General features: G+C 37.3%; 1 protein-coding gene across 6 annotated transcripts in view; it reads right to left on the bottom strand.

Moving 5' to 3' along the window:
- Positions 1 to 20,925, bottom strand: part of BTBD7 (BTB domain containing 7) — an 87,699-nt gene that overhangs the window by 6,102 nt on the left and 60,672 nt on the right. For 4 of the 6 annotated variants that reach the window (XR_005024123.2, XM_057488189.1, XM_036882072.2 and 1 more), the window contains 7 exons: positions 16,646 to 16,854; positions 15,033 to 15,108; positions 11,943 to 12,103; positions 6,611 to 6,754; positions 4,916 to 5,105; positions 2,420 to 2,598; positions 511 to 945 (listed from right to left, as the gene is read on the bottom strand). Coding sequence is in view for 5 of the 6 variants with exons in the window: in XM_057488189.1 (XP_057344172.1) it covers positions 511 to 945; positions 2,420 to 2,598; positions 4,916 to 5,105; positions 6,611 to 6,754; positions 11,943 to 12,103; positions 15,033 to 15,108; positions 16,646 to 16,854 (1,394 nt within the window). In the remaining variant the exon portion in view is untranslated. The other 2 variants (XM_036882074.2, XM_057488191.1) reach the window with 2 other exon arrangements.

The raw sequence follows: 20,925 nt of genomic DNA, 5'->3' as shown, positions 1-20,925 counted from the left end.
CTGAGACTCTCATCAAATGAGAGCCGTGAGGGAACAGACGGCCAGAGGCAGAGGCCCACGTTCTGCATGGGGTCTGCTACCACATTGTTGCTGGTTACTTAGCAGTAAGTAACTGCCCTTCTGCCCCAACAAAGCATTTGGTGAAATAGTAGATCTTACCCTGCAGAAGTTAGGGGGAGAGTCTAGACATGTGCCTGCACAGAACACTGAAACTAATAATGTCCATCACACTGCCTAGAACCCCACCCCTTTTGCACCCCTGAAAATGAACATGAAGGTAAGGTACTCGACTGCTCCTACCACCTACACCTCTTATCTCTGTTCTGTCCTTTTCTCATTCACCTCCACTTTTTCTCTTTCTCTTCCATACTCCTCAAGTCTACGCTATGAGCTTGTCAGTATCATTTCTGGGTACTCTTGAGTCCCAGTAGGGCTCTTGGGGTGAGGGGAATTGCCTCTGACATGCCATCAACATTTTATTTTAGGTGAATTACTAAAGTGCTAACTTACCACTTGTTTCTCAGCTGCTGCTGCTGCGGAGGCGGCAGCAGCTACCGTCTGCCTGCCCAGTCCTGTGGCGTTGGTGCAGTCGGGCGCAGTCGCTTTAATACCTGGCAGATAGACTAGAGGGGGGCCAGCTTTAGGAGCCGTTCTGGAGTGAAAAAGCGAATGATGACAAGGGTAGGAAAATGAACGTGAAGGGTGCTGACTGGGAGGTCTTTGTTTCCAGCCTGCTTTGAGTTGGTTATGGATCGGGGTAGCTGGGGGGTGGTATGGAGGTGGTGGAGGAGGTAAGGGTGGATGGAAGGCCACAAAAGAGTCCAGATCTGTAAACATGGTTTCTGCAGTGGGGGTGCTGTTAACTCGACATCTCCCAGACTGCCTCAATGTCAAGAGTGGGCTTTCATCCCCAAAACGTTCATCAGGAAAGAACTTGTGAGGATTCTAAGAAAGATTGAAAAAAAAGAAAAGGTTAGGACATTTATTAGCAGATTTCCTAGACGGAAATTTATAAGCTGAAAGAGAGAGTGAAGTGAGGACCTAAGAAAACCACATTCAGTGAGAATAAATAAAAGGCAAACATATCTTTCTTGGCGAGAAGTGTAGGAGAAAAATACCTTAATAATAGTATGAGAGGATAGAGTATAGCCTCTGTAGCCTAAGATACGATTACCAGGCAGAGCTGCTTAATTGAATATTCCTGACAGCAGGTCAGTAATCTCTTACAAGATCATGTGATAATGCAAAAACAGGAAATAGAATGTAATTCAAACATGTCTTTGCTAAGAAAATAAAATTAACATTAAACATTAAAGGGAGAAAAGGTATACAATGAGGATCGTCTGAGAATTTTCTGACAAAACATCTGTACATCCTTATGTGAAATGGAAACTACAAAATACTATTCCTTACTTACTGCTTACATAGGGCTAAGTTTGATTAATATTTTAGTAAACATTACATGGGAATACTTAAAATTATACAACTTTTATAGAATTTAAGATATCAAATTAAGATACACTTTAGAATGGCAAAGGGAATAGAAATGAACAGAAAACAAGACTATTTATTTTAGGAATGGAAACCATAGCAAAAAATGAAAATCAAGGACCTACAAACACCCTCTGCCTTGCCTAAGAACACCACACTGAGTTCCATTTTGAAGACTCAGGCTAAACAGGTTTGGGGTCAGTGGCAAAAAAACAATTCAATCACTTGACTAGATGAAACTAAATTATATTTGAGATTTTGATTTAGTGGCTGTGAGCAGTCTACTTCACATATTTTATCTTCATTGCAAAGCCAATGCTATTGCTTTTGTACTTAATAATTACTAGAAGTTAGTTTTTTCCCTATAGCTAAAACACACACACATACACACACATACACATAAAACACACACTCATTCCTTGATTCTCTCATGCTTATGAGATTTGAACAAATCATGCAAAAAATGTATGGGGGAGGATAGCAGAAAGGGGAATCTGGAAGGTAGTTGAGGGTAGAATTTTCTACTTCCTCTTTCACCTCTGTTCACCTCTGTTGGGCATACACACCATGAACTTTTAGCAGCCACCACTTAACATGCTTGCTACATATGACACATAGTTGCTTACATACAGCACCTCTTCACAACAATCCATTTTACAGATAAGGAAACTGATGCTCAGAGTGGTTAAGTAACTTGGTCCAAGTCAGCTAACCGGTAAGCAGTAGGGCCAGGATATAAGTTTAGATCTCACCGAAGGGCCGGTGCTCTGTCCTCACTACGACACTGCCACCCACCAGGTGGGTGGGGGTGCCTGCCTTTCAGGTTTTCCAAGACACCAGAAGCAGAGAAGGAGCGTGTACCAAGAAAAAAGCATGCTATGACGACTCTGAAACACTGCCTGTGTGCAGGTCAGGCTCCACTTCCCACCTGCAAAAGCTCTGCAGCAGCGTCAGCAAGACCAAACTCTCTCAGGACGCGAATCTGAATTTCATAGCTGACTGTGGCGCCTTCCCCACAGTTGAGTGCATAGGCTCTCTGCACCTGCTCAGTGTGTCGTAGTTCCTGCAGCCGTCTGACCATGTCTTTCATAATGAGGAGACGAGGAACTGGAAGAAGAAAGTTTGTAGGCAAAATATCTGACAAAAAGATCACCCACTGAGCACAAGAAAAAAAAACGTGTCTTGCATCAGAACCTGAGAAGGAGATTCTATACACAGTAATTATATACCTCTAATTATTTTGTAAGGTTTTAAAATTTCACTGTGCCCAAAAAGCTCTTGATAATAACAAACAGCTGCGGAGCTATAGTATTAATTCACAGCCTAAATAAAATTTTACTTGCATATATTCTCTTCTGAATCTCAGAATATTTCCTAAGTCTTTTAAATAATATTTTATTCAAGTAATAAATAACTCTTTTATTCAAGTAATTTCTTGAGTCCCAACTACACATCAGAGATTAAACTTGTGTATTCGGGTGCATAATACAAAAGTCGTGATTCCTGTCCTCAAAGAGCTCTGGGTTTACTGAAGTAAACTAAGTAAACTGGGACAGTACTGGGCCATGAATGGTTAAGGTGAGAAATATGCAAAAGGTGGCTGAAGGTGAGACAGGGACCATGGGCTTAGACAGAGTAGGGTGAGGGCCTCCGGAAAAAACAAAGCAAGATAATCCATTGTGGGATTTGCTTTGGCCTGCTGGGGGGCCCAGCTTGTTTTTCTGACTTTACCCAGGTGCTGCTTTTCTTCTTCCAAATGATTCCCCCTAAACAAATGATTTGCAACCTGGGCAATGTAGCAAGCAAGCCCAAAACAACCTATAAAAACAGGAAGGATGCCATCTTGAAACTTAGATTGCATTTTAAAACCTAATTAGTTAAAAAGTAAGTTACTTAACATACTCTTTAACAAACAGACAATAACTCAGCACATCTTGGGAGCAAAGGGGGCAGTCTTAAGTGATATGCTCCCAGACCAGGAAGCTGCTATCCTGGGAGGAAATCAGAGCAGTAAATTTCTTGTAAATACACAGAAAGACTAATAAGAAACTTAATAATGTCTCTTCAAAGATAAACATTTTGGGACCACTTAGCAGGTGTATATCCCTAGCCCTTTGTCTCTCAACAGCCTATAAAACCCCTAGACAACGCACCACCCCGGGGCACTCTTGACCCTTCCTGGCCTGAGCCAGGAGCTCTGTCCTCTCGCTTTATCTCTAAATAGAAGCCTCTGCCTGCTCTCCTACCTTGGGTGTTGGTGAAGTTCATTCTTTGACTCCACGAACAAGAACCCTGGCATCAAAGGGATGTGGAGGAAGAGGCCCCCAGCCCATACTGGAGGTGGGCAGGAAAGGCTTCCTAGACAAGGTGAACCCTGAGTGGAGTCTTAACAAATGAGAGAAAACCAGGCAGGCAAAAAAAGCAAAGAGAAGGGATTCCAAGTGGAAGGACCCCAGGCATTTGTAAAACATAAAGTAAGTGAGAGGCAGTATGGCACAAGTAGTTGGCATGGCTAGTGGAACTTTGGGTTCAAAGATACAAGCAGGAAGAGGATTAAGAGAGAAAGTCAGAAAAATGAGTAGGAGCAGATCATGAATCACCCTGAACATCACAATAAGAAATTTAAATTGCATCTTGTGTACAATATGATCAGATTTTTTTGAATCTTAAAGTGGTAACTAGCAAGAGCTATAAATTTCTGACCTCCAGATCACTGTGGATTTTCTTACCTTAGAAACTGACACTACAGCCCTTTAGTTAAAGTAAACGTTACCTGATTGTCAGAACTTTCTGGACATGACAATTATACCTCTATCTATGGCCAATTTCCTACAACAGAATTCACAGAGCAGATCTTGGGAAACTGGATCTCTAGGAAACCACTGGTGATCACATCTGGGGGGAAGATATCTAGACTCAAAGAGATGTAAGTTTATAATACTCTCCCCTAAAGGGTCTTACAGTGAGAAATACCAAGTGATGAAAAATCTGAATTCCTTTAAACTAGTGGGTTCTCAACAGGATGCGATTTTGCCGGATAGAACACATTTAGCAATGTCTAGAAACAGAAACTATGTTTCCAAAAGGTTGTTGCAAAGGAAGCTGTGTGTGTGTGTGCTACTGGCATCCGGTGAACACAGGCCAGGGATGCTGAACATCCTACAATAAGCAGGGCAGCCCCCGCAACAAAGAATTATCTAGTTCTCAATGTCAAGAGGGCCAAGGTTGGGAAATCCTGGGCGCAAACGAAAAACAGCATATACTTATTATTGTGTAATACAAAGCAAAACAGTCTTTATTCTTTAATGAGAACAAAGCATAATAATAGGTATTGGAATGTGGAGAGAATTAGCATATATAAAAGGGTTATACAAAATGATTATTCGTTTAAATATAAATGCCTGACGCAAGGCTACTGCCTTACCTGGAATTTCATTGGCAACAACTGAAGGAGGGCTTGACTGGTTACTGCTGATCTGCTGGTGGCTGACCATGTGACAGCACTGTGGCACCGCATTACTGACCATGTAAAGTGTGTCTGGCACATTGGACATTCTCACCATTCGTAAACGCACAAGATCTGTTTGTTCCACCATCATCTCATCTAGCACTGACTGAAATAATAATTCAGTATTAACAGAATTAGTCAACCCTTCATCTCTGTTAAATTACATTTGGAGAAAGATTACTATCTTCATCATATAAAAAGGGAATTTTTTTGGGGGGGGGATTAGTTTATTGTTTCCAATGTATGAAGGTTAAAGTTAGTGGTGAACGGAGAAAATACTCCTACCTCTTTAATTTTTAAAGAATCTTTTTGGAGCATCTCTGAAAAGAAGTAATCGTCTTCTGAAAAGTTTGCTTTTAATTGGAGTATTTGAAATTTGAAAGAGGGATACAAAATTAACCAGAAGTAAATTATACATAAAGTTACTACAAAGAAAACATATATACATGGACTAAATATCAGATCCAATAAGAAATGCTCAAAATGTAAAACATTAAAGATTGCTTTTAAATTCAACAGACCTATGAGTAAACCCATTGTTAAACTAGTTTCTGATGGCTCTATCTCAACAAACTGCAGAGAGCCAAAATGAAGTAATACATAAACGTTTCCACATTTACTAGGGGCAGTTATCTAACTTATGAGTATTGGTACAGTCTTCTGAGAAATGGCATTTTCAGGATTATCTGATTAGTTTACCACTATGGAGGATAGGTCTAGTATACTAGAGACCTTTATCATGAGACTCAACATTTTTAAAGGCCTCAGTTGTTTGAGTGACTTTACACACTGAACTTATTTTAGAAAGTCTAGACCCAACCATTCTGATTTTCTCCTGTTTTAGAACGATTTAAAGTACTGAATTACTTAATAGGAGGTAGATTATCAATATGGTCAGTAAAATAAACTTCTCACTAATCCTTTCACAGATCTTAAACTAGCAACTCAGACAGTGAAAATGAGAAACAATTTAAGGTAACTTAATTCTATACCCAAACACACAGTTTTGCCTGTTTTCTTATTTCATAAGCTTAATGGTGATTTCTCACTTTCAAAGAACATCAATTCCTCAAAAGGCTACCCAAAAGTTCTCACAGCTGAATACATCTAATAAAAATTACAGTATTTGACTTTCACATTACCCTATTTTCTTGGAGAATTCTTTGTTATATAATATACACATGCCAACTTATACTTGAGAAGCTTGAAATTTTGTCTTAGCTTGTGCACTTATTTTAAAACGAAACACAATTTCCAACAGTCAGCCATTAACAGAAATACGTTACAGGAAATTATGGCTAAGATGTTTTTGAAGGAAGACAAAATGTGTACAATCTTCTTTCAGAACATTTTGACCATCTTGAAGATAACAAAATACTGATAATCACTTGAGTAGAATGAAACTGAACATGATTTAAGTTATGAAACCATGCCTGATAATTAAACATTTCAGAAGTCTATCCTGGTGAATAGTCAAACTAGAATTTGCTTACACTTTGCCTATTACTGGACATTTAGGCCATTTCCAATATTTAAGTAACACCACAATAAATATATTTGTGGTTATAGTTTGTAATAAAGTTCTTCAGTATCTTAGAATAGTTTCATTACCTTTGCTTCTTCCACATAGGGAGAGAATAGCCGAGGACGAACGTATATTCCAGCATTTTTTTGCCGTAACCAGGCATTTGATTTCCCACCTTCTGTCATAGGAAGCATATCTGATGGTGGAGTACTAATCAGGCCTCTTTTCATCTTGAAAAGAAAATATTTTTTAGATAGAGATTTGTGTAGTACCATAATACTGCTAAGATAAAAAAAAAAATTTACATCTGTAAGTCAAAATATTCAAACTTAATCATTTAAAAAAATTTAGGAACATATATGAAATTTAAAAATACTGCAAATGTTTAATAGTATTTAAAGGATTCCCCAATAAAAAGGTACTACATTTACCTTTTTTCTCTAAACAAAGGTATTATTTTTTAAAACAACAGCTATATTAGTAGATACCAAGAAGGGAATAGTGGTTACCAAAGGATAAGGGTTAGGGAGGGTGGGTGGGGAGGGAGAAGGGGATTAAGGGTGCTATAATTTGCAATCACAACATAGGTAAGCCACTGGAATGATAGAACAGCACGGAGAATATAACTGACGACTCTGTAACATCTTATTATGTTGATAAGACAGTGTGCAATGGAGGGGATGAGGTCTTGATAACAGGGTGAATGCTGAACCACTGTTGTGTGTACGTGAAACCATCATAACATTGTATATCAATGATACTTAAAAAACCCCCAGCTATATTAATTAAAAATATAATGAGTTGGACCAACTTTCAATGAAAGAACTTTCAATGAAAACCAATTTTTATTTTTTAACTCACTCATTTAGAAACTGACTCCATCTCCACCAACAAAATAAGAACACCTTTTGGGCCTGTTACCTACACTACAAGGATATAGGCACTCTGCATGGTGGTTAGGGACAGGGTTTCTAGGGGAAGGTGGGCCTGGCTCAAAACCTTAACTCCTCTGTAACTGTGGCCATGGCCATCTCTTTTTACTGGGCCTCCTTACTTGAAGGGCTTCTAGATAGCCCTGGAGATGGGACACTGTATAACTAACTCAATGTGGTGGCCCTGTTGTTTCCTCATCTAGACAAGCAGAATATGAATCAAGTACCTACAGCTAAGGTGGTGGTGAGGATTAAATGATGGTAATGCAAATAATAGCACTTGACCCAGCGTTCAGCACACACTAAGAGAGTATTACCATGAACAGCCATTATTAGCAACCTTTTACTGGGGTCTTATTCTGTGAGGGATGAAATCAAGAACACAGATACATAAGGAGAACAACAAGTGCTGGTGAGGATGCGGAGAAAGGGGAATCCTCCTATACTGCTGGTGGGAATGTTAATTAGTTCAACAACTGTGGAAAGCAATATGGAGGTTCCTTAAAAAACTAATAGAAATACCATTTGACCCAGGAATTCCACTCCTAGGAATGTACCCAAAGAAAACAAGATCTCAGACTCAAAAAGACATATGCACTCCTCTGTTTATCGCAGCACTATTTACAATAGCCAAGATATGGAAGCAACCTAAGTGTCCATCAGTAGCTGAATGGATAAAGAAGATGTGGAACATACACACAATGGAATACTATTCAGCCATAGGAAGAAAACAAATCCGACCATTTGCAACAACATGGATGGAGCTAGAGGGTATTTTGCTCAGTGAAATAAGCCAGGAAGAGAAAGGCAAGTACCACCAAATGATTTCCCTCACAAAACAGCAGCAGATTCACAGACTCCAAGAAGGGACTAATGGTTACCAAAGGGGAGGGGTGGGTGAGGAGGGAGGGAGAAGGGTATTGAGGGGTATTATGATTAGTACACATGGTGTGTGTGGGGGTCATAGGGAAGACATTGTAGCACAGAGAAGACAAGTAGTGACTCTGTGGCATCTTACTACACTGATGGACAGTGACTTCAATGGGGCATGGGGGCACTTAATGATATGGGTGAATGTAGTAACCACATTGTTTTCCATGTGAAATCTTTGTAAGAGTGTGTATCAATGATACCTTAATAAAAAAAAAAAAAAGAATACAGGTATATATTTTCTAAGTCTACTAAACCAAAGGTCTAAAATGTTTTTCTAAATATAAATCCAGGCTCATTTGGTTTGAGTCCTAGGTTTTAAACAAAACCAAACATTGTCTAATATTATTCTTGCTAAATATAACTGTCCACATGCTGCATTAAAATCACTTTTAATAAAAATATAGCATTAGATTGGAACGTATTCCAATCTTTTCCAAATGAATTCTTACATACTTAAATACATTTTAAATTATTTATTCATAAACACATAGTAATGTTTTTTAAATGTTTAAGTTTTATTTCAAAATAATTTTAGATTCACATGCTGTTGTAAAATGTTATTTTGTAAATTTGTATTTCTTTCTTTCTAAAGTTGTATTTCACCTCAGCATTTTCCAGGCTGTTATATTGTCTTTATAACTATTGTTCAGGGCAACAAAAATATTTTGTCAAGTAGCTGTACTATAGTTTATGTTTATTTTCCCTATTAGACATTTAAGCTATTTCCAAATACTTAATGACAATGCTGTCAGTGTACTAGTTAATCTTCCTATATGGGACAGTAAATTATTTTAGAAATTACTGACTTAATAGGTGGAAGAGTGCTAATGTAGTTTTATTTATTTTGGTTTCTTTGGTGTGTGATTACTACTGAGACTGAACATTCTTCTAATCAGAGATTCCACAAATGTTTAATTATTTCTTCTGGTTTTCCCATGTTTCAATTTAATATTTAATTCTTCAATCTAACAGGGACTAATTTTGTGTGTAAGTGAAATGAGTGTTTAAACCAATTCCCTCCCTCCCCCACTCCTCAGTTAGTCTGGCACCACACTGATTTATGATAGCTCGTTTATTGTATGTTTAACTCCTAATATTAATTAGGACCTTTTTCTGGGCTAGTCTGTCTGTTATGCTAGCATCACAGATTAAATATTAGAGTTTTAAAATTTATTTTACATTCTGGAAGAGTTATTCTCTCCTTCATTATGTTTTTAGAGTACTTAAAAAATTTTTTTTATCAGTTTTTTTTCCAGAAGAGTTTTATGTTTCTGTGCAGGGGAAAAGATTACTATGTTTATAAGCATTACATTTAAGTTCTTACTAGTGAAGAACTAATATTTAAACTTATTTTTCCCATCTATTAATTCAAGCATTAGTTTAAAAACACTTACCTTTTAAAAAAATTATAAAAGTAACACAATCAGCTCCATTACTTTTTATTTTTTGGTTTTGCTTTATTTTTATTTTTATTATTATGGTATCATTAATATACAATCACATGAGCAGCATTGTGGTTACTACATTCCCCCCATTATCAAGTGCCCACCACATAGCCCATTACAGTCACTGTCCATCAGCATAGTAAGATGCTATAGAATCACTACTTGTCTTCTCTGTGCTATACTGCTTTCCCCGTGACCCCCCCTACATTATGTGTGCTAGTCATACTGCCCCTTAGCCCCATTTCCTTCCTTCCCCCCCCACCCTCCCCAGTCCCTTTCTCTTTGGTAACTGTTAGTCCATTCTTGGGTTCTGTAAGTCTGCTGCTGTTTTATTCCTTCAGTTTTTCTTTGTTCTTATACTCCACAAATGAGTGAAATCATTTGATACTTGTCTTTCTCTGCCTGGCTTATTTCACTGAGCATAATACCCTCTAGCTCCATCCATGTTGTTGCAAATGGTAGGATTTGTTTTCTTCTTATGGCTGAATAATATTCCGTTGTATATATGTACCACATCTTCTTTATCCATTCATCTACTGATGGATACTTAGGTTGCTTCTATTTCTTGGCTACTGTAAATAGTGCTGTGATAAACACAGGGATGCCTATGTCTTTTTCAAACTGGGCTGCTACATTCTTAGGGTAAATTCCTAGGAGTGGAAATTCCTGGGTCAAATGGTATTTCTATTTTTAGTTTTTTGAGGAACCTCCATACTGCTTTCCACAATGGTTGAACTAATTTACATTCCCACCAGCAGTGTAGGGGGGTTCCTCTTTCTCCACATCCTCACCAGGATTTGTTTTTGTTTGTCTTTTGGATGGTGGCCATCCTTACTGGTGTGAGGTGATATCTCATTGTGGTTTTAATTTGCATTTCTCTGATGATTAGCGATGTGGAGCATCTTTTCATGTGCTGGTTGCCCATCTGAATTTCTTCTTTGGAGAAGTGTCTGTTCAGATTCTCAGCCCATTTTTTAATTGGATTATTTGCTTTTTGTTTGTTGAGGTTACGTGGACTCTTTATATATTTTGGATGTCAACCCCTTATCAGATATGTCATTTATGAATATATTCCCCCATACTGTAGGATGACTTTTTGTTCTACTGAGGGTGTTCTTTACTGTACAGAAGTTTTTTAGTTTGATATAGTCCCACTTGTTCATTTTTGCTTTTGTTTCCCTACCCCAGGGAGATATGTTCATGAAAAAGTTTCTCATGTTTATATTCAAGAGAGTTTTGCCTGTTTTCTTCTAAGAGTTTTATGGTTTCATGACTTGCATTCTGGTCTTTGATCCATTTCAAGTTTACTTTTGTGTATGGAGTTAGACAGTAATCCAGTTTCATTCTCTTGCATGTAGCTGTCCAGTTTTGCCAACACCAGATGTTGAAGAGGCTGTCATTTCCCTATTTGTATATTCATGGCTCCTTTATCATATATTGACTATATATGATATGCTTGGGTTAATATCTGGACTGTCTATTCTGTTCCATTGGTCTATGGGTCTGTTCTTGTGCCAGTACCAAACTGTCTTAATTACTGTGGCTTTGTGGTAGAGCTTAAGTTGGGAAGTGAGATCCCCCCTGCTTTATTCTTCCTTCTCAGGATTGCTTTGGCTATTTGGGGTCTTTGGTGGTTCCATATGAATTTTAGAACTATAGCTCCATTAATTTTTAACTGAAATACAATTTTAAGATTCATACAATTCTTTTACTTTGAGCCAATATCCTTTTCTCCTGCTCCCTGATTAACTGCTGTTCTTGAAGAGTTTCCAAAGGTACTCTCTACCCTTTCCTTTCTGAATAAGTTATCTATTTGATCAACACTGATAAATGGCTGAATTAACTCCCCTTGAAGCCATCCTCTTGAAAAAGTAAGACTGATACCCCAACTCAAATTTCACCCACCAAACATTTATTTGTGCCACATGCCAGACTCTAGGGACACAATATAGTACAAAACAGACATCAATCCTGTCCCCATGGAATTTACAGTTTCACAATACTGTTAGTGGTAGAAATTATTTATGGTGATTAAAAAAAAAAGATAAGCCTGTACATTTTGGTTCATTTTCTTTTCATGAAAGGGATAAATGAAGAAAGACACTTACTGCATCACTTAAGACTTCACTGTTTATAGGTAAGATGTGTTCAATTCGCACAAAAGATAAGAGTGAAGAAAGGATCTCTCTAAGTTCTTCGATGTCCAGGTCTCGTCTTTTTACACCTCTTTTGTTCACACTGTGAGCAGTGCCACTCAGTAAGTTTGGCTCTATGAGACACAAAATGAAAAATCTCCAACCAAATCCAAATTTTCAGAAAAAGCCTTGCTTTCTTTTCTAATACTTTCAGTAACACTCTTTATGCTTACATAGACCTTCTTTAAAAAGGGCTATAAGTAATTTTTATGTCTTAAGAAGTTTACTTAATAGAGATGTTCTTGGATAAAGAAAAAGCATGGTGTCAACAGTACAATAACATACTTTTATGACTATACTAAAGAATAAAGGATTCTTTTTTGTATTCTAGCTCAAAGGAGAAAAGATGACTATTCAAATCTAGTTTGACCAAGGGCTCTTTCTTAAGCTTTGTCACTTTTGTGACTAGTTTCTAGTACAGTAAGAGCACTGGAAGACAAATTTTATTTCTGGTCACCGCAGGTTATCAGTATGCTCATTAGACTACCAAATGTTTAATGGCAATTAAACAAGATATTAATCAGGTGGTACCTAAAATAGCAGAACCCAATGTTTACTGTATTTCAGATTTTTATGGTAGTCTCCTAAATTTCCATAATATGGAAATGTTACTTCATAAAAGTGAACCATTTGATCTCTGACATGTAATATATTTCCAGTGTCCAGAGCAGGGAATGAAGGTTTTCTTCATTGGGTATTAGTGAAAGGGGAAGACTTAAAGTACATCTGTGCTTATGGTACTGAGGTGGGAAGAAAAATGACATATGTTTTGGGAATCTTTACTTATGTCTTTAATCTAGAGAGCTGTATTTTTTTCTTAAAAAGTAAGATTTTTATCGTTCATAAATATAAATGCTGAATTTTCTGTAAACACTCCACAGGTTAACTGGTATTTCCCTTAAGTCATGGGGTACACAGATAGATAAAGAGATGTTATTTTTTAAGAAGCTAAACTCTTTCTGGAGTCATTAAAAATAAAATTGTTCTAAGTATGTGGAAAAGGGTTTTTTTCCCTTGCCTTGCTATGATTTGGTTTCATACTTATACAAAGCATTGCTTTTCAGTCTTTTTTTTCTGAAAGTAGTAGCATCCTGTTTTCAAATGAAATCTTACATGAAACTCCCAAATATGTAACAGGTAAGAGCAGCCCCCTCATACATGAAGGTGGCTGAAACAAAGGTGCAGCCTGGTTTGCTCTGCTTTCTTCTCATCCCTGTGTAAGAGCCTTCCCTTCTAGCCTTGTCTAAAAACTACTGTTTAAGGGAAATTTTATCAAGGATGCTCATGATCTGCCCAAAATAATTTCATTTACCAATCTTACACGAGTGAACAAGCCTATGGCCTATAATAATTATGTAGCATTTTATTCAATTAATTCTTGCTATTTGGGGTTAGTTATGTTTTATAAAGTCAAAGCAAACAATTAACTGGCAAATACTAAACCACTGCTCCTAAAGGAACACAGGGTTAGGTTCTGTGAGCCTCTGATCACATTTTTGTCAATTCTGTAAATGTACGCAACTTTGTTTTATGTGTGTTTCTGTTTAAAGACACCTTATTCATATATATTGGTTCATTAATATCAAATTCACAACCAACAGGACTGTAATTCATGCCTGGAAGAAGTTTATTTTTCTCCATAAAGCATAATTGGAAGCTATAAAAATGTGAAAAGCATTTTTCACATAAGTACTAAATAGACTGTGAAAAGGATATTTATTTACAATATGGCAGAGTGTCACCTTGCTCCACCTTAGGTTGGGAACATGTGCATCAGGGGACTCAAAGCTTTGGTACTCTGAGGATGTCTGCAGATGACCATGAAAGCACTGTGAATACTGATTTTGGGGTTACAAATAAATTTTAGTAAGTAGGTGAATTTGCAAATACTGAATCTGTGAATAAGGAGGCTGGACAGTATACTGGCAGTTCAAAAACATCCCTTATTAATAGTGGTTTTTATATTAACAGAAATTCAAATCTCAGAATTGCTAAAGGCGTTTTTGCAGGCCAAAAAGAAATATAATAGGAGAAATAAAATTAGAGGACTGCTTTTATTCCTTACTGCTTCGGTAGAAGTGTGTTAAAGGAACACAATAAAAAGGTTTGGGAAGGTTTAGCTTGATTTTTTGTGTGTATTTAAAAATGTGACAGAACAACTCTGTAAATGCACTAAAGACCATTAACATGAACACTTTAAATAGGTGAGCTTTATGGTATATATGTTAATAAAGCTGCCAAAAAAATAACAGCAAAGGGAAATCTTTATTCAATTTTCCTAATTAAAATGTGTTTATTTGGGTTAACTATATAGAGGAACACCATAGTCTATGAAGGAAGGAGCACAGGTGGGTGGGCTAAGCCCAGACATAAGTAAAAGGCTACTATAGAATCATAAGCTTCTGAAGTTGAGAGCCCGCCTCCTATGTATGATGCTTCAATTTCTTCTGCAGTATCCCTCGTCAGAGACCATTCAAAGTATTATTTCTCCTTTACCTTCCACAAAATTTAAAAATAAACAATAAATATGTTTTTGGGTAGTCATATTTTTTTTTTGAGGTAAAATTCACATACCATTAAGCTCACCATTTTAACTGCTTTAAAGTGTTCAATCCAGTGGCTTTTAGTACAATTAAAACATTGAGCACAATCACCACTAGCTAATTCCAGAACATTTTCACCAATATATTTTTGTAACACTTAATAGACCATTAAATGAAAAATATCAATCTAATACTTCCACAAATCAGTCAGTGTATATTATTAAATACATGGAAAGGTAACATTTAAAGTACCTTTTTCAAGTTGCAAAATAAAGACACCTTATTAATATGTATTTATACTTCGAACAAAATATATCCTCGCCACTAAAGGATTTTTTATATATTATAAAATTTCTATTTTCACCAGGCAATGGTGGCTATTGTCAAGACTGACATGGAGCATGCATTTTAGTAAGGTTTTGGGAAAAACTTACAGTGCAAGCTAGTTTTTTGAGCTTACCTCTGTCTGCTATTCTTTTCATCAACTGATGCTCACCCCACTTTATCAGATATTTAAGGATATCTTGTTCACTTGCCTATAATAAAAAATGGTTGATTTTAGTGAAATCAGATAAATGGTTAATTTCATTAATGACTTTTCATAGGTCATAATGTAAATACAGTTGCAACTTACCACATTCTACTCTTTACACTGGCTCTTTGAATGTTCGAGTTAAACCTATGGTCCACCAACAGCGAACATACAAGGCTGCATTATATGTGTTTCATCCAGTAACCTCACTCTTGGCTCCACCTAAAATTTGTCTCATTTTCATCTATATTTTTTCTTTATCCTGTTCTCTTCACCTATTTTGAATTTATTTTATCTTACTATATGGTCTCTACACAGCTGCCTTAAATTCTTTTTAGGACAAGATGGAGATAAATCAATGAAAGTAGAAGTACACAGTGTGATTATTATTTCCTGTGGGAACAGAAAAAACAAGTATGGCAACTTGTTTTGGCAAAAGAGGCTACAATCTCCACAAGGTATGATGATTGGTGAAGGACCCTTCAAGCACAGTCTGTGAAATGGCAATATGTCCCTTATTTCTTTGTGCTTTATTTAAAATCTTAGAGTAAATCTAGGCTGCTCTCTGAGGTTTTTACTTTTCAAGACGAAACACAAAGCTTCTTAAGACAATAATATTAAGAGAACTGACAAACCCTAACTCCCATAAAGTACGCAGTCTGGAGCAGGACAGTAAAGCAAGGTTAATGAACAAAGATCTTGAATAAATCAAATTAAGTTATGACAATATTTGTGCTGCAATCAAAGAAATGTATGAAGGAAAAGCACAGATGTTAAGTGGATTATTTAACTATTCACTGCATTTCTGACTGAGGTAGAAGTGTTTCATAATTTCTCTAGTACAAATATAAAGAAGAAATGGCTCAATGGATTTTTGTCTTTATAACACTAAAACTGTTGGACAGTTTTCTGCACAAAGTTCATACAACCAATGCAAAAAAAAAAAGTTAACTTTTGGCATACTTTACCAGAAAGTACTTTTTATAATCTTTTAAATCTATTGTTAGTTTAAATTACCAAACTACACTGACATATAAGTCAAGGACAGATGAATTTGCTAAAAATTGCTTTTGATTAAGAGTAAGTCACTGAAAACACCCTTATACTTTGATAGGACATATACACTGAGTTTTTGTAAGCATTTAATTGGATCAGCAATCGAATATGATTCTTACTTTGTTGCTTAAGCTACTATCTACAGTCTTAAGTATGATCCCCCACCAAAAATAAAAAACTATTATAGTGTATCTACTATTAATGAAAGCCAAGAAAATCACTTTTGGGATATGCTTCTGATCTTGCCTACTATCTCAACCAACCCTTTTGGTGCAGTTAGTTGGGAGCGGGGCTTGTTCACAGTGGTGAGTCATAGCAGCAGTGTGCACGAAGGGCCAGAGAGCCAGAAGGCTTTTGCTGTATAAATCTGAAGAGGACATTCCCGGGTAGACTGATCTCCTTCAATGGGAGAATAACAGAGTACAGATGGGTTTCTTGGTGCACGTATGGATGACAACGAATTTGAGAGCTGTATAAATGATTACCTGTAGGTAGTCAGACTGGATAGCAGTAAGCAGATGGTCTTTGCTGAGTTCATAAAAAACATCCGAAGTCATGACCTGGGAAAATTCCTCACAGAGGAAATGTAAAGCTTGTCGGTGTACCCATTTAGAGCCATATGGATGAGAGCTCCACTTGAGGATGGCAATTAAAGTATCTAATGAGATGCTCTCAGCAATGATATCCTCACAGCCTAAAAGAGAAGGCAAATACTTCTTGAGATTAATCATAAATATTATTTATTGAACATTAGTGCTAGATTCTATACTTAAAAGTAACAATGGTAAAAAAAGAACAATGAGATAAATAAAATCTCATGGAAATCACCAAGACTTGGTGGGATGGGGTAATAATTGGTAACATTAGACTATGACATCTGAAGGAAATCTGCTGTTCAGTAGAGATAGATCCACAGAAAAAGGCAGAGAATCCTCACAATTGCTTAAGAAAGTAAGTATCTATATACAAATCCAACAATCTGAGTAAGATACTATAGTGCAGAGGATTGGACCAAAGGGAAAAGAAGAGTAGGTAGAAATGATACAGCCATGGGAATTCACCAGAGGAAGGTTACGGATGACACCTGACTGAGAAGAGAATGCACGCTTGAAAAGGAGACGGAGGGCTATCTTCTATAAACTATGGGGACATCTGCCCTTTGTATCATCCTAATATAAAAACACTTGCATTCATCAGTAGATGAATGGATAAAGAAGATGTGGTACATATCCACAACAGAATATTATTCATACATAAGAAGAAAACAAATCCTACCATTTGCAACAACATGGATGGAGCTAGAGGGTATTATGCTCAGTGAAATAAGCCAGGCAGAGAAAGACAAATACCAAATGATTTCACTCATCTGTGGAGAGTAAGAACAAAAAAAAAACTGAAGGAACAAAACAGCAGCAGACTCACAGAACCCAAGAATGGACTAACAGTTACCAAAGGGAAAGGGACTGGGGAGGATGGGTGGGAAGGGAGGGATAAGGGGATGGGGGAAAGAAAGGGGGCATTACGAATAGCATTTATAATGTTGGGGGGGCACGGGGAGGGCTGTACAACACAGAGAAGACAAGTAGTGATTCTATAGCATCTTACTATGCTGATGGACAGTGACTGTAATGGGGTATGTGGGGGGAACTTGGTGATGGGGGGAGTCTAGTAAACATAATGTTCTTCATGTAATTGTCGATTAAGGATAACAAAATAAAAATTTAAAGGACACTTGCATTGTTGGTGATTTAATCCCTCAGGATACAAGCATATTGTAGATTTATGCTCATCTGGGATTAATTCTGGTGAATTAAAAAGAAATAAGTGGTTTAAGTGAAAAGGACCAAGACTGCAGAGAAAGTGACTATGGCACCTTAAGAACTCAAAGAGAAGAAGAAAATTTGAGAAGAGTCAGCTATTTTCCTTAGGGAAGATCATTTCAAAATATAAAGATAAAATCTAAGTAAAAAAGATCATGCAAGAGAATATGGCTGAAGTTGGACAGAAATTCTTCATAACTTAGTTTACTATGAAATAAAAAGAACCCATCTGATAATGGGGGGAGGCACATTTAAATACCACCATTGCCCCCACAAATGTGACTAAACAGGCTGCTCTCTCATGAGCTCACAGCTTTAAGACAGCCAAAAGAAAGGGTATGAACTCTGGAGACTTCCAAAACTCCCAAGTTATTGTGAAACCAGGAAAGGCAAAAAGAGGAAAGTAATGAAACCCCATTTTCAGGTGATACAAGATCATTCATAGCCAATACAGAGTCTGTAAAAAGTAATGCTTCATTTCCTTTTCTAATATGGTACCAGATAAGGAAAGTACCATAGAGAATCATGTAACCTGATTACTGCAGAGCTTTTAACCAAACACTTCATGGAGTCTCTAGATTGTCAGCTCCACAGGACAGGGACTGCTGTCTTCTCTGTATCTCTAGCATCTTTTTGCACATGGTAAGCACCAAATAAAAATACATCCAATACAAATGAGATCTTTGCAGGTAAGATGAAGAGATGCAGAAACATGGCAGAACACTGGTTAATAGAACCATATTAATTAAGTAGCACTGGTTAACTGAAGGGATGGCGTGGGGAGTCTGTTTTTGTGATGCTTATGTAAGAACTTGAATGAACACGTGGAAAGTATGTTTCAAAATCTCCAGATGACCTAAAACTGGTAAACACAGTTATGAACACACTGGATAATATGATCATAATTGGTTAAAAAGATGGGTCAAAATGAAGATGAAACTAGAAAAATCAGAAAGTTCTACATTTAAAGAAAATCAACCGCAGAGTAGATGAAAGGGGACAGCTAGCTTAACTACCGCCTATGTAAAAATAATGTCTGGGTTATTTTACAAGTGAATGCAAAATGTGACCTGGCTGCTATACAGCTGAAGCAATCTCAGGCTTTGAAGATACCAGCCCTGAGTCCTAATCAAAGGAGTAATGTTGCACTGTTCTCCTGTGGGTTGCTGTGTTCTAGATGGGGCACTGGCAGAACTCCAGAATTCTCAGAGGGCAAAAGAATAGTGGAGAGTTTGAGACTTGTCACTGAAGAAAAGCTCTGGGCAACCAAGATTATTTGCCTTATGTAAGAGAAACCTGAGGAGAGACATAAGAGCTATCTTTAAATGTCTGATGGACCTTCATGAGGAAGAGGAGAAATGACTGACTTCTCTGCTGTTGGGGGCAGATCCTGGGACACAAAGGGATGTTAAAAGAAGGGGCAGTTTGATTCAGTATTAAGAAATTTCTAACAATTAGAATTGCTCTCCTCTCCTCCTCTCAAAAGAAGGATCCCTTTAGGAAACTGGAGGGGCAAAGGCTGGCTCATCACATCAGGGATAGAGTACAAAGGACCCCTACACAGGATATGGAACTAAGGTCAGATGATATCCAAGCTGCTTCCATCATGAATACAAAACCCACTTTAGAAAAATGGCGACAGATACACACAGACAAGCAATTAATCTAAAGATTAAGGATTAATTTTATCTAAACATTAACATGAGATTCTTATAAGGCACATGTATACCATCACAGTGCAATCTGCACATAAACAACACCCAAGCCATGGATATGTACTGAGAGGAGGGAGGGGAGGGAAATACGGAAAACTTCTGGACGATCCTCGTGATTTGTGGTGAGCCTTGAATGGGAGGACAGCAGCTAGTGACAGACTTCTGTCGGTCTGTCCAGTCCAGCAGGTATTGGACTAGAGCTGAGTAGGATGAGTCATTTACAGGAAAGGCAGTCTGACAGATGTGTCTGAGAATGAAGCAGGATGAATTAGAGAAAAGGTGGTTATTTAAAAGAAAGTTTCATGATCCTCCTAAACCAGAATATTGGCAGAGGTAAAGAAAGAGAATTAATGATAATACCATATAGTTAAACTTCTGAGGTTTACAGTGAAGTGAGACATGGCATGAAAAAAATGGGCTTTGGAATCAGATTGGACTTGAAATCCCACTTTGGTCACTTAGCAACAAAATTACTTGGGGCAAGTAACTTAACCTTTGTTCTCATTTGTAAAACTGGGATTGTACTTCTAACTCAGGGTTCTTGGGAGACTACCCTTGACACTCTTCATTCATTCCAACAGTATGGAGTCACTACTTGCCAAGTGCTGTGAATACACAGCTTTTTACTGTGTATGTTCCCGGTGATGACATCTGCCCTGATGGTCTTAACTCCTATTGCATCCTTAAGACTTCAAGTCTACAGTTCCAACCCAGAGCTTTCTCCAGACTCCCAGACTCACTCCTTAAACTGTCCATTAGAGTTCCACATGGATTTTCTGCAGACATCTCAAATCCAAAGTCTACTCATTTCTTGTGGGAAATTTAGCATTCCCCTGTTTAATCTCTATTTTAGAGAAGGCTTTCTCATCTGCCTGGTCACCAAAACCAGACATCTGAGTACTGCTACTGATTCCTTCTCCTAAAGCCCGCATGCAGTCTACCATTAAATCTGTTCATTCTGTTCTGATTTTAAACCCATCCCCCCCTCTGAAGCTCTATCACCTGTTTCAGAATCTGAGGCTTTCTCCCTCATTACTGAAATAGCCTAAAAAATTCCCATAACCAGTCTTGATCCTTTCCAATCTATTCTCCATCCTGTTGCCAGAATGATCTTTTAAAATGTAATTTAGATTATGTAACAATTATTCAACAGCTTGCAAATGACTTCAAGATAAAATCCAAACTGTCTTCTTGGTGATAGATATGGTTCCTTCCAACTTCTCTAATTCC

This window comes from Manis pentadactyla, chromosome 11, assembly GCF_030020395.1.
Source record: "Manis pentadactyla isolate mManPen7 chromosome 11, mManPen7.hap1, whole genome shotgun sequence".
In the NCBI taxonomy this organism is placed as follows: domain Eukaryota; kingdom Metazoa; phylum Chordata; class Mammalia; order Pholidota; family Manidae; genus Manis; species Manis pentadactyla.
The sequence above is the reverse complement of the archived record's forward strand: the minus strand, read 5'-3'. Positions and strand labels throughout refer to the sequence as shown.